This window comes from Carassius gibelio, chromosome B7 (assembly GCF_023724105.1).
Source record: "Carassius gibelio isolate Cgi1373 ecotype wild population from Czech Republic chromosome B7, carGib1.2-hapl.c, whole genome shotgun sequence".
NCBI lineage: Eukaryota > Metazoa > Chordata > Actinopteri > Cypriniformes > Cyprinidae > Carassius > Carassius gibelio.
The window spans coordinates 32618185-32630949 of NC_068402.1; the positions used below are offsets into that span (position 1 = coordinate 32618185).

Genomic DNA, 12765 nt, shown 5'->3' on the forward strand with positions numbered 1-12765 from the left:
GACGCCGCACCGGGGGACAGATAGCTCGCGAGCGTCTGTTCCACCCGGGGCATCGCTCTATAACCGCGCTCTCCCATCCCCACTACGTTCCCATAGTAGTCTGACGAGGGGATGTAGAGGCGGGCCGAGAATGGGCGTTTCCACGACCTGGAGATCTCATCGTGCAGGTCGGGAAAGAATGGCAGGCCCCGGCTGGGAGGTGGCTGACTCGCGCGCAGGAAGCGTTCATCAAGCTTGCTTCTCTGCGGTTCAGCTGCTTTCTCGGTGGGCCAATCGATGCTTAACTTGGCCACCGCGCGAGTAACCACCTCCAAGAGCTCCTCGTACTGCGGCGAGTGGGGTGGCGAATCCCTGTCGAGCGACTCCACATCAACTTCCTCCTCGGAGGAAGAGATGCGAAGCGTCGACCCCTCTCCCTGAGTGGAAGGAACCGCTGAGCGTGCTTCCGACTCTAGGGATTGGGTGCCGGATCTGGCAGAAGTGGAAGGAGATAGGGACTGGCCCGTCTCCATTCCCTCCACCAGATCCACTTGCGAACCCCACGAGTGCAGCCGCCGTTCTGCCTCAGCAGAAGCGGGACCAGCACCGCGGGGAACGCTGGCGAAGGCCCCCTCCTCGAAGAGGGCCCTCCGGGAACGAAGCATACGCACCGACATCCGCAAACAGTGCGGGCAGTCGGCCCCCTCGAGAGCCGACTCGGCGTGCTTCGAACCCAGGCAAACCACGCAAAGGTTGTGTGTATCCCCACCCGTTATATATCTCGGGCAGGGAGGAACACACAGCCTAAAACGCGATTTGGAATCGCCAGAATGCTTAGCTTTCGCCTTGCTTTTGGGCATTGTCTAGGAGCTCTTAAACTGGACAGACAACAGTAAATAAGACTCACAGACAAACAGTTTGACAATCACACACAGTGTCTGAACGACCCCGTTGAATACTGGCGGCACGGAGCCGAACTGAATGCGGTAGCCTTTTTCTACTGTGTGCAGGACCCATCGAGATACATTTGGCAGTAGTTTCCACGCTGCTAAATAATCTACTAAGGGAATCAGTCTCTCGAGACTGATCTCTGGTGTAAGAGGCCCCCGCAGGGGCGGCGAGCGTCTCAGCCCCGCTACGCGCACGGGCGGAAGATACTGAGAGCGATGCTCGCTGGGACCTGCTGCGCCCTGGATCACTGGCAGGGTTAGCAGACCGGCCCCCAGAGGGCGCTGAGGGGAGACGGGCACCGTGTACTGCGGTGTGTACCGCTCTACCCCAGCAGAGGCTGCCCTCTGAAACCCTGGGTTGTTGGCGTCAGGGTTTCTTGGCCGAGGACTTCTTAGCTTCAATAACCGCCCTGAGATCTGGTTTGGGCTGGGAAGTCCTCGGCCGAGAGCGTCGTCGAGACTCTCGTTCCCGACGCGGAGGAGCACGAGAGGCGACGCTCTGCTTCTGGGCCTCGCGGTACGAGGAGCTAGGGAGCGGCTGGGGCATCTCCCGCCCAGATGCCCCGAGGGAGCGACGAGGGAGGAACTTATGGAACGCCGCCGCTTGCTTGCGGGCCTCCTGAAACCTGTCGACGACAGAATTGACTGCGTCGCCGAACAGGCCAGTCGGCTGGATCGGGGCGTCCATGAGGCAGACCCTGTCCCGCTCTTTCATATCAGACAGGGTCAACCATAAGTGCCTCTCCGCGGCCACCATAGCTGCCATGGACCGCCCAATCGCTCGAGCGGTCTCCTTGGTGGCGCGGAGGGAGAGATCAGCGGTCCTTCTTAGCTCAGAGATATCATGGGACTTGATCTCCTCTCCCTCATCTAGCTCCTTGAGCAGATCGGCTTGGTACGCCTGTAACACCGCCATGGTGTGCAGACACGCACCAGCCTGACCTGCTGCCGCATACCCTTTGCCCACCAAAGCCGAAGTTGTTCTTAGTGGCTTTGAGGGCAATGCCGGGGCCTTTAGAGACGACGCCGCACCGGGGGACAGATAGCTCGCGAGCGTCTGTTCCACCCGGGGCATCGCTCTATAACCGCGCTCTCCCATCCCCACTACGTTCCCATAGTAGTCTGACGAGGGGATGTAGAGGCGGGCCGAGAATGGGCGTTTCCACGACCTGGAGATCTCATCGTGCAGGTCGGGAAAGAATGGCAGGCCCCGGCTGGGAGGTGGCTGACTCGCGCACAGGAAGCGTTCATCAAGCTTGCTTCTCTGCGGTTCAGCTGCTTTCTCGGTGGGCCAATCGATGCTTAACTTGGCCACCGCGCGAGTAACCACCTCCAAGAGCTCCTCGTACTGCGGCGAGTGGGGTGGCGAATCCCTGTCGAGCGACTCCACATCAACTTCCTCCTCGGAGGAAGAGATGCGAAGCGTCGACCCCTCTCCCTGAGTGGAAGGAACCGCTGAGCGTGCTTCCGACTCTAGGGATTGGGTGCCGGATCTGGCAGAAGTGGAAGGAGATAGGGACTGGCCCGTCTCCATTCCCTCCACCAGATCCACTTGCGAACCCCACGAGTGCAGCCGCCGTTCTGCCTCAGCAGAAGCGGGACCAGCACCGCGGGGAACGCTGGCGAAGGCCCCCTCCTCGAAGAGGGCCCTCCGGGAACGAAGCATACGCACCGACATCCGCAAACAGTGCGGGCAGTCGGCCCCCTCGAGAGCCGACTCGGCGTGCTTCGAACCCAGGCAAACCACGCAAAGGTTGTGTGTATCCCCACCCGTTATATATCTCGGGCAGGGAGGAACACACAGCCTAAAACGCGATTTGGAATCGCCAGAATGCTTAGCTTTCGCCTTGCTTTTGGGCATTGTCTAGGAGCTCTTAAACTGGACAGACAACAGTAAATAAGACTCACAGACAAACAGTTTGACAATCACACACAGTGTCTGAACGACCCCGTTGAATACTGGCGGCACGGAGCCGAACTGAATGCGGTAGCCTTTTTCTACTGTGTGCAGGACCCATCGAGATACATTTGGCAGTAGTTTCCACGCTGCTAAATAATCTACTAAGGGAATCAGTCTCTCGAGACTGATCTCTGGTGTAAGAGGCCCCCGCAGGGGCGGCGAGCGTCTCAGCCCCGCTACGCGCACGGGCGGAAGATACTGAGAGCGATGCTCGCTGGGACCTGCTGCGCCCTGGATCACTGGCAGGGTTAGCAGACCGGCCCCCAGAGGGCGCTGAGGGGAGACGGGCACCGTGTACTGCGGTGTGTACCGCTCTACCCCAGCAGAGGCTGCCCTCTGAAACCCTGGGTTGTTGGCGTCAGGGTTTCTTGGCCGAGGACTTCTTAGCTTCAATAACCGCCCTGAGATCTGGTTTGGGCTGGGAAGTCCTCGGCCGAGAGCGTCGTCGAGACTCTCGTTCCCGACGCGGAGGAGCACGAGAGGCGACGCTCTGCTTCTGGGCCTCGCGGTACGAGGAGCTAGGGAGCGGCTGGGGCATCTCCCGCCCAGATGCCCCGAGGGAGCGACGAGGGAGGAACTTATGGAACGCCGCCGCTTGCTTGCGGGCCTCCTGAAACCTGTCGACGACAGAATTGACTGCGTCGCCGAACAGGCCAGTCGGCTGGATCGGGGCGTCCATGAGGCAGACCCTGTCCCGCTCTTTCATATCAGACAGGGTCAACCATAAGTGCCTCTCCGCGGCCACCATAGCTGCCATGGACCGCCCAATCGCTCGAGCGGTCTCCTTGGTGGCGCGGAGGGAGAGATCAGCGGTCCTTCTTAGCTCAGAGATATCATGGGACTTGATCTCCTCTCCCTCATCTAGCTCCTTGAGCAGATCGGCTTGGTACGCCTGTAACACCGCCATGGTGTGCAGACACGCACCAGCCTGACCTGCTGCCGCATACCCTTTGCCCACCAAAGCCGAAGTTGTTCTTAGTGGCTTTGAGGGCAATGCCGGGGCCTTTAGAGACGACGCCGCACCGGGGGACAGATAGCTCGCGAGCGTCTGTTCCACCCGGGGCATCGCTCTATAACCGCGCTCTCCCATCCCCACTACGTTCCCATAGTAGTCTGACAAGGGGATGTAGAGGCGGGCCGAGAATGGGCGTTTCCACGACCTGGAGATCTCATCGTGCAGGTCGGGAAAGAATGGCAGGCCCCGGCTGGGAGGTGGCTGACTCGCGCGCAGGAAGCGTTCATCAAGCTTGCTTCTCTGCGGTTCAGCTGCTTTCTCGGTGGGCCAATCGATGCTTAACTTGGCCACCGCGCGAGTAACCACCTCCAAGAGCTCCTCGTACTGCGGCGAGTGGGGTGGCGAATCCCTGTCGAGCGACTCCACATCAACTTCCTCCTCGGAGGAAGAGATGCGAAGCGTCGACCCCTCTCCCTGAGTGGAAGGAACCGCTGAGCGTGCTTCCGACTCTAGGGATTGGGTGCCGGATCTGGCAGAAGTGGAAGGAGATAGGGACTGGCCCGTCTCCATTCCCTCCACCAGATCCACTTGCGAACCCCACGAGTGCAGCCGCCGTTCTGCCTCAGCAGAAGCGGGACCAGCACCGCGGGGAACGCTGGCGAAGGCCCCTTCCTCGAAGAGGGCCCTCCGGGAACGAAGCATACGCACCGACATCCGCAAACAGTGCGGGCAGTCGGCCCCCTCGAGAGCCGACTCGGCGTGCTTCGAACCCAGGCAAACCACGCAAAGGTTGTGTGTATCCCCACCCGTTATATATCTCGGGCAGGGAGGAACACACAGCCTAAAACGCGATTTGGAATCGCCAGAATGCTTAGCTTTCGCCTTGCTTTTGGGCATTGTCTAGGAGCTCTTAAACTGGACAGACAACAGTAAATAAGACTCACAGACAAACAGTTTGACAATCACACACAGTGTCTGAACGACCCCGTTGAATACTGGCGGCACGGAGCCGAACTGAATGCGGTAGCCTTTTTCTACTGTGTGCAGGACCCATCGAGATACATTTGGCAGTAGTTTCCACGCTGCTAAATAATCTACTAAGGGAATCAGTCTCTCGAGACTGATCTCTGGTGTAAGAGGCCCCCGCAGGGGCGGCGAGCGTCTCAGCCCCGCTACGCGCACGGGCGGAAGATACTGAGAGCGATGCTCGCTGGGACCTGCTGCGCCCTGGATCACTGGCAGGGTTAGCAGACCGGCCCCCAGAGGGCGCTGAGGGGAGACGGGCACCGTGTACTGCGGTGTGTACCGCTCTACCCCAGCAGAGGCTGCCCTCTGAAACCCTGGGTTGTTGGCGTCAGGGTTTCTTGGCCGAGGACTTCTTAGCTTCAATAACCGCCCTGAGATCTGGTTTGGGCTGGGAAGTCCTCGGCCGAGAGCGTCGTCGAGACTCTCGTTCCCGACGCGGAGGAGCACGAGAGGCGACGCTCTGCTTCTGGGCCTCGCGGTACGAGGAGCTAGGGAGCGGCTGGGGCATCTCCCGCCCAGATGCCCCGAGGGAGCGACGAGGGAGGAACTTATGGAACGCCGCCGCTTGCTTGCGGGCCTCCTGAAACCTGTCGACGACAGAATTGACTGCGTCGCCGAACAGGCCAGTCGGCTGGATCGGGGCGTCCATGAGGCAGACCCTGTCCCGCTCTTTCATATCAGACAGGGTCAACCATAAGTGCCTCTCCGCGGCCACCATAGCTGCCATGGACCGCCCAATCGCTCGAGCGGTCTCCTTGGTGGCGCGGAGGGAGAGATCAGCGGTCCTTCTTAGCTCAGAGATATCATGGGACTTGATCTCCTCTCCCTCATCTAGCTCCTTGAGCAGATCGGCTTGGTACGCCTGTAACACCGCCATGGTGTGCAGACACGCACCAGCCTGACCTGCTGCCGCATACCCTTTGCCCACCAAAGCCGAAGTTGTTCTTAGTGGCTTTGAGGGCAATGCCGGGGCCTTTAGAGACGACGCCGCACCGGGGGACAGATAGCTCGCGAGCGTCTGTTCCACCCGGGGCATCGCTCTATAACCGCGCTCTCCCATCCCCACTACGTTCCCATAGTAGTCTGACGAGGGGATGTAGAGGCGGGCCGAGAATGGGCGTTTCCACGACCTGGAGATCTCATCGTGCAGGTCGGGAAAGAATGGCAGGCCCCGGCTGGGAGGTGGCTGACTCGCGCGCAGGAAGCGTTCATCAAGCTTGCTTCTCTGCGGTTCAGCTGCTTTCTCGGTGGGCCAATCGATGCTTAACTTGGCCACCGCGCGAGTAACCACCTCCAAGAGCTCCTCGTACTGCGGCGAGTGGGGTGGCGAATCCCTGTCGAGCGACTCCACATCAACTTCCTCCTCGGAGGAAGAGATGCGAAGCGTCTACCCCTCTCCCTGAGTGGAAGGAACCGCTGAGCGTGCTTCCGACTCTAGGGATTGGGTGCCGGATCTGGCAGAAGTGGAAGGAGATAGGGACTGGCCCGTCTCCATTCCCTCCACCAGATCCACTTGCGAACCCCACGAGTGCAGCCGCCGTTCTGCCTCAGCAGAAGCGGGACCAGCACCGCGGGGAACGCTGGCGAAGGCCCCCTCCTCGAAGAGGGCCCTCCGGGAACGAAGCATACGCACCGACATCCGCAAACAGTGCGGGCAGTCGGCCCCCTCGAGAGCCGACTCGGCGTGCTTCGAACCCAGGCAAACCACGCAAAGGTTGTGTGTATCCCCACCCGTTATATATCTCGGGCAGGGAGGAACACACAGCCTAAAACGCGATTTGGAATCGCCAGAATGCTTAGCTTTCGCCTTGCTTTTGGGCATTGTCTAGGAGCTCTTAAACTGGACAGACAACAGTAAATAAGACTCACAGACAAACAGTTTGACAATCACACACAGAGCGCTTGCTGAGAGACGCGAAGCTGACGCCAGCTGCGTGGCACGTGCTTTTATAGCTTCCTGGTCGCTTACGTCACTCCGCCGGTGACGTCACGCTCTTCCATTGGTCTGATTTCACACGATATTCAGAGTCGCGCACGCTGGGCGCGTTCCCCAAAGCGCTTTTGACGCAGCTCGAGTTCCTGAAGAGGAACGTAGTTAAAGTTAAGGTGTCTATTATAAGACACTTTTGCTAGTGGAAAAAGTAAATCATGGTTGGCTGTGAATATACCACTTCTATTAATAAAAGCATGATTCTGCAGCAAAGTACAGTGTAAAGGAAAAGGAGTTGGTCCTTTGCCACTTGTGGAGGCTGAGACAGGAACATTTGGAGAACAGAAAGTAGATTGCAGAACAGAAAAAGGGGAAATTGGGGATAGGAGCATTTGTCATTTCTGGGGCCAGCCTTGGACTAGGATCAGCTGCCATTGCTGGCAGAAAAAACAAATGGAGGCATAGGTGGAGCAAGGGTGGATGAGGAACATTCAGATTCTTTAGCTGAAGCGGACGAGGGATGGCAGAGCTGGAATGGATTGAGCTGGTCTGGTTTTCTTTCTTTTTTCTTTTTAAAGAAGCTTTGGGTGTTTAGACACATCCAACAATCCAACTCTCTCAAAGCTACAGTGAAATTATTATTTATAAAAAAGAATTACTGGATGCATACATTGAAGAATTATTGAACAGTATTTTGTAAGGTGCTCACCAAGCAGAAAGAAATAAAATTAGACCAAGTGGCCTTTCACCACGTCTTTGAGCTGGGAATGCTGATATACCCTTTCACTAGCACTCTGACACAACCTTTAACCCCACAAAGGCAGCGAGGGAATATGAACATTTTTTTATTTCATCATGCTGGATCAATTCCCTGCAGACGGACAGATGGCCAATGTATCAGCATGAAATCTACAGGCCAGATTTAATGCTATTTTCTGTGATGTCACACCTGAGCCCTCTCATATCCCCTTCAACATCATACTGTCGCATCTCATGCACTTTAGCTTTTTGGAGTTAGCCCCCTCCAAAAGCTACTGCTCGAGCAATTACAGAAAATCCAATAACTGTTTCTGTGAACATGTCTGAAGCATGATAATGTCACCTAGAAAAAAATGACACTTAACATGAACAGTGTTAGAAAGAGCACAGCTGTAAAGTCTGACAGACTTTATTCGAAGAAAATCTTTAACAAATTAGGTTCTTATCTTACCTTAATTAATTAATTAATAATACATAAAGTACAAATGAACACAACAAAAGATGACCACTGTGCTGTACTTAAGAGAAGTTAACTTAACAGAAATAAAAAGGGTCATATTGTTAAAATAAGTTCATGTATTTTGATGACTTAAAGTCAAGGATAAAAAATGAGAATTTAACTTAAAACTCCACTCACCTCTCAGCTTCAGTCTTGATCTTGGATAGGACAGAGAATTGTGTCTGTGGATTGCAAGCATATGACTGACTTATTCTAGTTTAAATGATCTTGATTTAAAAAGAGGTGCCAGACCATATAGGGATTTAAAAACAAGCAACAGTGCTTTAAATTCAGCCCTATAATGCACTGGCCACCGATCGACTTAGGACAGCCACTTAAATATCTGGTTGTGGCATTTTGAACCATTTTAAGCCATGACACATAGACCTAGGATAATCCCAGTATATAAGGAGCTACAATAGTCCAAACGAGATCAGACAATAGCATGCATGACTCTCTCAAGATATTTAGGAAACATCTTGGATCTTTAGGACAGGAAAGACTTAACTTAAGAGGCTTGATTTAACTGTATATGTAGGTCAAACTTCAGGGAGAAATAAAAAATAACTTCCAATTTTTTTTATATAGGAATCTAAATTTCCCAAAAGTTTAATTCATAAATATTCCAAGACCTTCATGATCTTACGCCATCTAAACATGCAAGCAAGATTTCTAAACTTTAGTGTGAAATTAGTCAGGGGCTCAGAAAAGGGTTCGTGATACTGAAGATCTGCAGACATTAGTGTTCCGACAAAAGAAAAAAGGTCTGAGGTTGGTCAACTAATTGTATGAGGGTTTGCTGCTATGCAAATGGTCTGCCAGGTCCACTGCTTCAATGTAAGACATTACAAACATACATTCATATCTGCTTCCACTGACCGAATCCCAAACCTCTGTGAGACAGCAGGTTCATAGTGAGGTATAACTGTAATATATCAGACAGAGGGTTATTATTAGGGGTTTGAAGGAAATTTCAGTGGCAGGTTTGCATTAAATTATCTGGTGTATTGTCAAATATTCTCTATTCTGACTGTGATCAGCTGCAACACAGTTACCACATGAGAGTTTTCAGAAAGCCCAATACCACCAAACAGGATGACTTTTCATTTCACAGTGCTGTGGATGTAATGGGAAAATAAATGATTTCCAGTCATGGAGACTAGATGGCAGGAGAGCAGCAGTGAGATGGCCAGTGTAATAAGGCTCCTGTCCACAGCAGACATACAGTAGACACACACTCATGCCAGGTACACACACACACACACACACACACACAACCACTGAGACATGATTTTTATTTTTCCAGTTCTGCATGCCAAGAATGTTTCTTCAAAGTTCTGGAAACTTAGTCCTGGGTGAAAAACTTTCCAGCTTGTCAGAAGACGTAAATGCCAATGGAAATGTTGCTGATTTTATCTCTTCAAGTTGATTTATTCACATCATGCATGCCAGATTAAAAAAAAAAAAAAAGGCTGGAGGATCGTTTTTCTTCACAGCTATTTTAATTTCCCCACGTATTTCTGCTTTGGTGGTTTAATCCCAGGAATGTTTTGCTAAATTAAGTTCTTCAGATACAACTCCACAAAGTTTTGTGCTGAAATAAAACAAACAATACCAACAGTAAGCAGCAGAGGGCAGTGTCAGACCGATGAATACAGTGCACAGAACACACACAAGAACCCTGTCTTAGTAGAACTGCGTTTCTCTTGGTCTACTACAAGTAAATTAGGAAGGCATAATATTTCAGTTGTACCTCTGTTTACAAATTTTTAGATGAAAAGCGTGTGAGGATGGTGTACCAAATTAAACCATCGAATCGGCTGATTCACGTGAGTCATTTTCTCTCACGTAAAATATTTAATATCACTCTTCAGTATCTAAAAGGTCAAATGTAACTTAAGCTTAACATTTTGTTTTTCATACTTTATTGTATTGTGTCTCATTGTAGTGTTTCTCTGTGTATAATAAGCTTCTGTAACCTAGATAATCTTGACAATAAAGCTTATGAAATATTCTAAAGCCACGTTTTAAAATCACTTTCTAGATAAACTGTCAAAGACTAAACAAATAAACAAAGAAATAACACTTACCTTATTCCTTCCCTGTGATGTGTGACAGCTTTTGTTCTATGAACAAATACATTAAAACAGCTTCCTGATGTATTCATCTCAGTCTGGCTTTTTAGGCATAATACATTTGCACATAGCAAACTGGGTTTTATTTGCTGGAAATGAGAAATGAAACTGAAAGCATGAGTCCCAAACTCAGTATCCCATCTGCATATCCTGTATCACGTGCACATCTGCCACTGTTAGCTGCAGATTCACTCAAGACCCAAATCAAATGAAGCAGTTATTTATCATGCACAAACACACTTTAATATCTCATATGCTGCTACACTCAGGATTCCTTTGATACACATTAAACATTCAGTGTCTCTTCTTTTTCATCATAATGAAATTGAGGGCATCTGACTATAAATGTGCAGGGGATTCTTCTTAAAACAGAAAAATAGAAAGAGAAACAAAGAGAAGCGGTGGAGGAGAGGAAACTTGACTTGCATCCCTGAATACAGAAAAGATAAAAAAAATTGAAATGGAGAACAAGAAATTGCACCTCATGACCTCTACAAGGCCTTGTGAATAATTGAAAACCGATCAAGCTGGTCCTGTCGATCAATATGATCACGTTATGAAGGCTCGACATTTTTACGGGATGTGACACCACTGAGAGACGGTCAGTTTAATTTATCATGACACATAGCAGTGATACAGGTAACAAAATATTTAATACATTTTTATTATTCCAATATTATAATAATAATATTTTAATTTTTATGTAAAAATATTCAATTTAGCTAAAAAGTATACTTTTTAATAATTATATAATTTATTATATTTCTATATTTTTTTTTATATATGCATTGATTTAATATTTTACAATACCTATTAATTCAATATTGTTATATAGTGACTAATACGGTGTTGTGCCCTGGCAGTACATATTAAATTAATTTTAAATACTTTTTCTAAGAACCTATAACACAAGACAATGTGTAATTCAATATACAGATAAAAAAACAATGGGTGGAAAATTCATTCATATTAACGTGGTACAGTGGTCTGTATTTTTACAAACTCTGTATACAAAAGATGCAAACATTCATAGTTGCTCAGGCAAAGAGGCAAAGAGGATGTAAACATTTGTAAACAGGATGACGATGTCTTGTTGGAAATATGTAAATATTTCATGTAGGTTCAGCAAAGGTAGTACTAAATAAAATATTAGATCTGTTATAGTTGCATAAATTCTGCAACAGGTTTATAAAGGTTTATAAACTTTGGAGACAAACATACAAACCACATAGTCATTCACATGTGTATTATGTTACATTACATATAGATATTCAAATGTTCAAAATTAATGTGCAAGCTGCACAACTGTAGTTATAAGGCACTTTTCTCTGCAACAAGGCCTAGGTAAGAATCACACTAAGTGGTAAAAATGTCTAACAACCAACCCCATGTCCGCAGTCCGGTTTGCTGTGTTCTGGTCACATGAACAAAAACTGCATTTATTGCAAAATGCTATTGGTGGGGTCACTTTGATATCCCATCAATCACAGCCCGGCCCCACACTATAATAGCTCCCAAAGCAGTCATTGCATTGATATAAATACTTGGCCAGACCAACCAGGCAATGCAATTACTGTGTTTAAGAGAGCCTATGGACAAGTAACAAATGCCCTTAGAACATAATTGCATTGCTAGGGGTTGCTTTCTGGTCAGGTCTGAAATTATGCTTCTTTGGATCGATTTCATTCATACAGGCATAATTTGAATTAAGGTTGTGAGACTAGGAGACGGTTGCAGATTAAACAGTTGAAAGATTCATTCATTAACTCTGGTGTGACTTTTGTTGTAGCTGACAGCAATGAATTTTAACAGCAGGTCATAAACAAACCCCTTCAGCATCTATTGTTACTACTGTTAACCTTTAGACTATCGTGTACAATACCTTGACCAGACTGATGCAACACTGAAAAAAAAAGTGAAACAACCATAATATTTATTGAAAATGCATGGTTTTATTGGTTTGTCGAAAAACAAATAATGCACTCCACAGAAAAAGTTTAAAATTCACTATTTTATTTAAATAATGTTTCCCCTTCACACCAAAGTGTTGATGTGCAAATGACATACTGGCTAGCTTTACCGACAGGAGAAATTATTGTGGGTTTTATTAATTTTCTGGTGTATGTGTGTGTGGATCAGGAATATCCTAAGTTATGGGGACAAAATGTCCATGCAAATATTGCAATATGCACAGTCTTTGTCCTTATGGGTACAGTTTTTGGTCCTCATGAGGAAAGTTTTGTGTGAGGGTTAGGGTATAGAAAATATAGTTTGTAGAGTATATATTAGATCAATTAAATGTTGTTTGTATGTGTATGAGAGAGAGAGAGAGAGAGAGATGAGAGTTTTGTACATATTATGCTAAAATTTGAATGTAATTTGATTAAATTTGGATGTAACAAATTACAGCTGGTGCAAAGTACAGTTTGTTTTCCAGTATAAGGTGGGATAATCTGTATTGCTCATTAATTGTATATTTCCTCAGCAATTAGTCTAAAATCTAATAACTCTATTAAAACAGTTGATTTTCATGACATATGTACAGGAGTAAAAGACATATTTAAGGTTTATG

General features: G+C 48.9%; 1 protein-coding gene across 1 annotated transcript; it reads right to left on the minus strand.

Annotated features, from left to right (window-relative positions):
• Positions 1 to 926: 926 nt before the first annotated feature.
• LOC127962735 (uncharacterized) lies at positions 927 to 4837 on the minus strand. Its single transcript, XM_052562406.1, has 2 exons — positions 4050 to 4837; positions 927 to 2098 (listed from the first exon to the last, which is right to left on the minus strand). The coding sequence occupies exons 1-2, from the start codon at positions 4739 to 4741 to the stop codon at positions 1297 to 1299; spliced, it is 1494 nt and encodes a 497-aa protein (XP_052418366.1). The 5' UTR covers positions 4742 to 4837; the 3' UTR covers positions 927 to 1296.
• Between the last annotated feature and the right edge of the window lie 7928 nt (positions 4838 to 12765).

Bases quoted from the DNA above. Each gene is read 5' to 3' on its own strand.
- LOC127962735 (XM_052562406.1), bottom strand. From the start codon at position 4,741: ATGCCCAAAAGCAAGGCGAAAGCTAAGCATTCTGGCGATTCCAAATCG. The intron at 2,099-4,049 runs GTCGTGGAAACG...TGAGATCTCCAG, and splicing joins CTGCACGATGAGATCTCCAG to GTCGTGGAAACGCCCATTCT.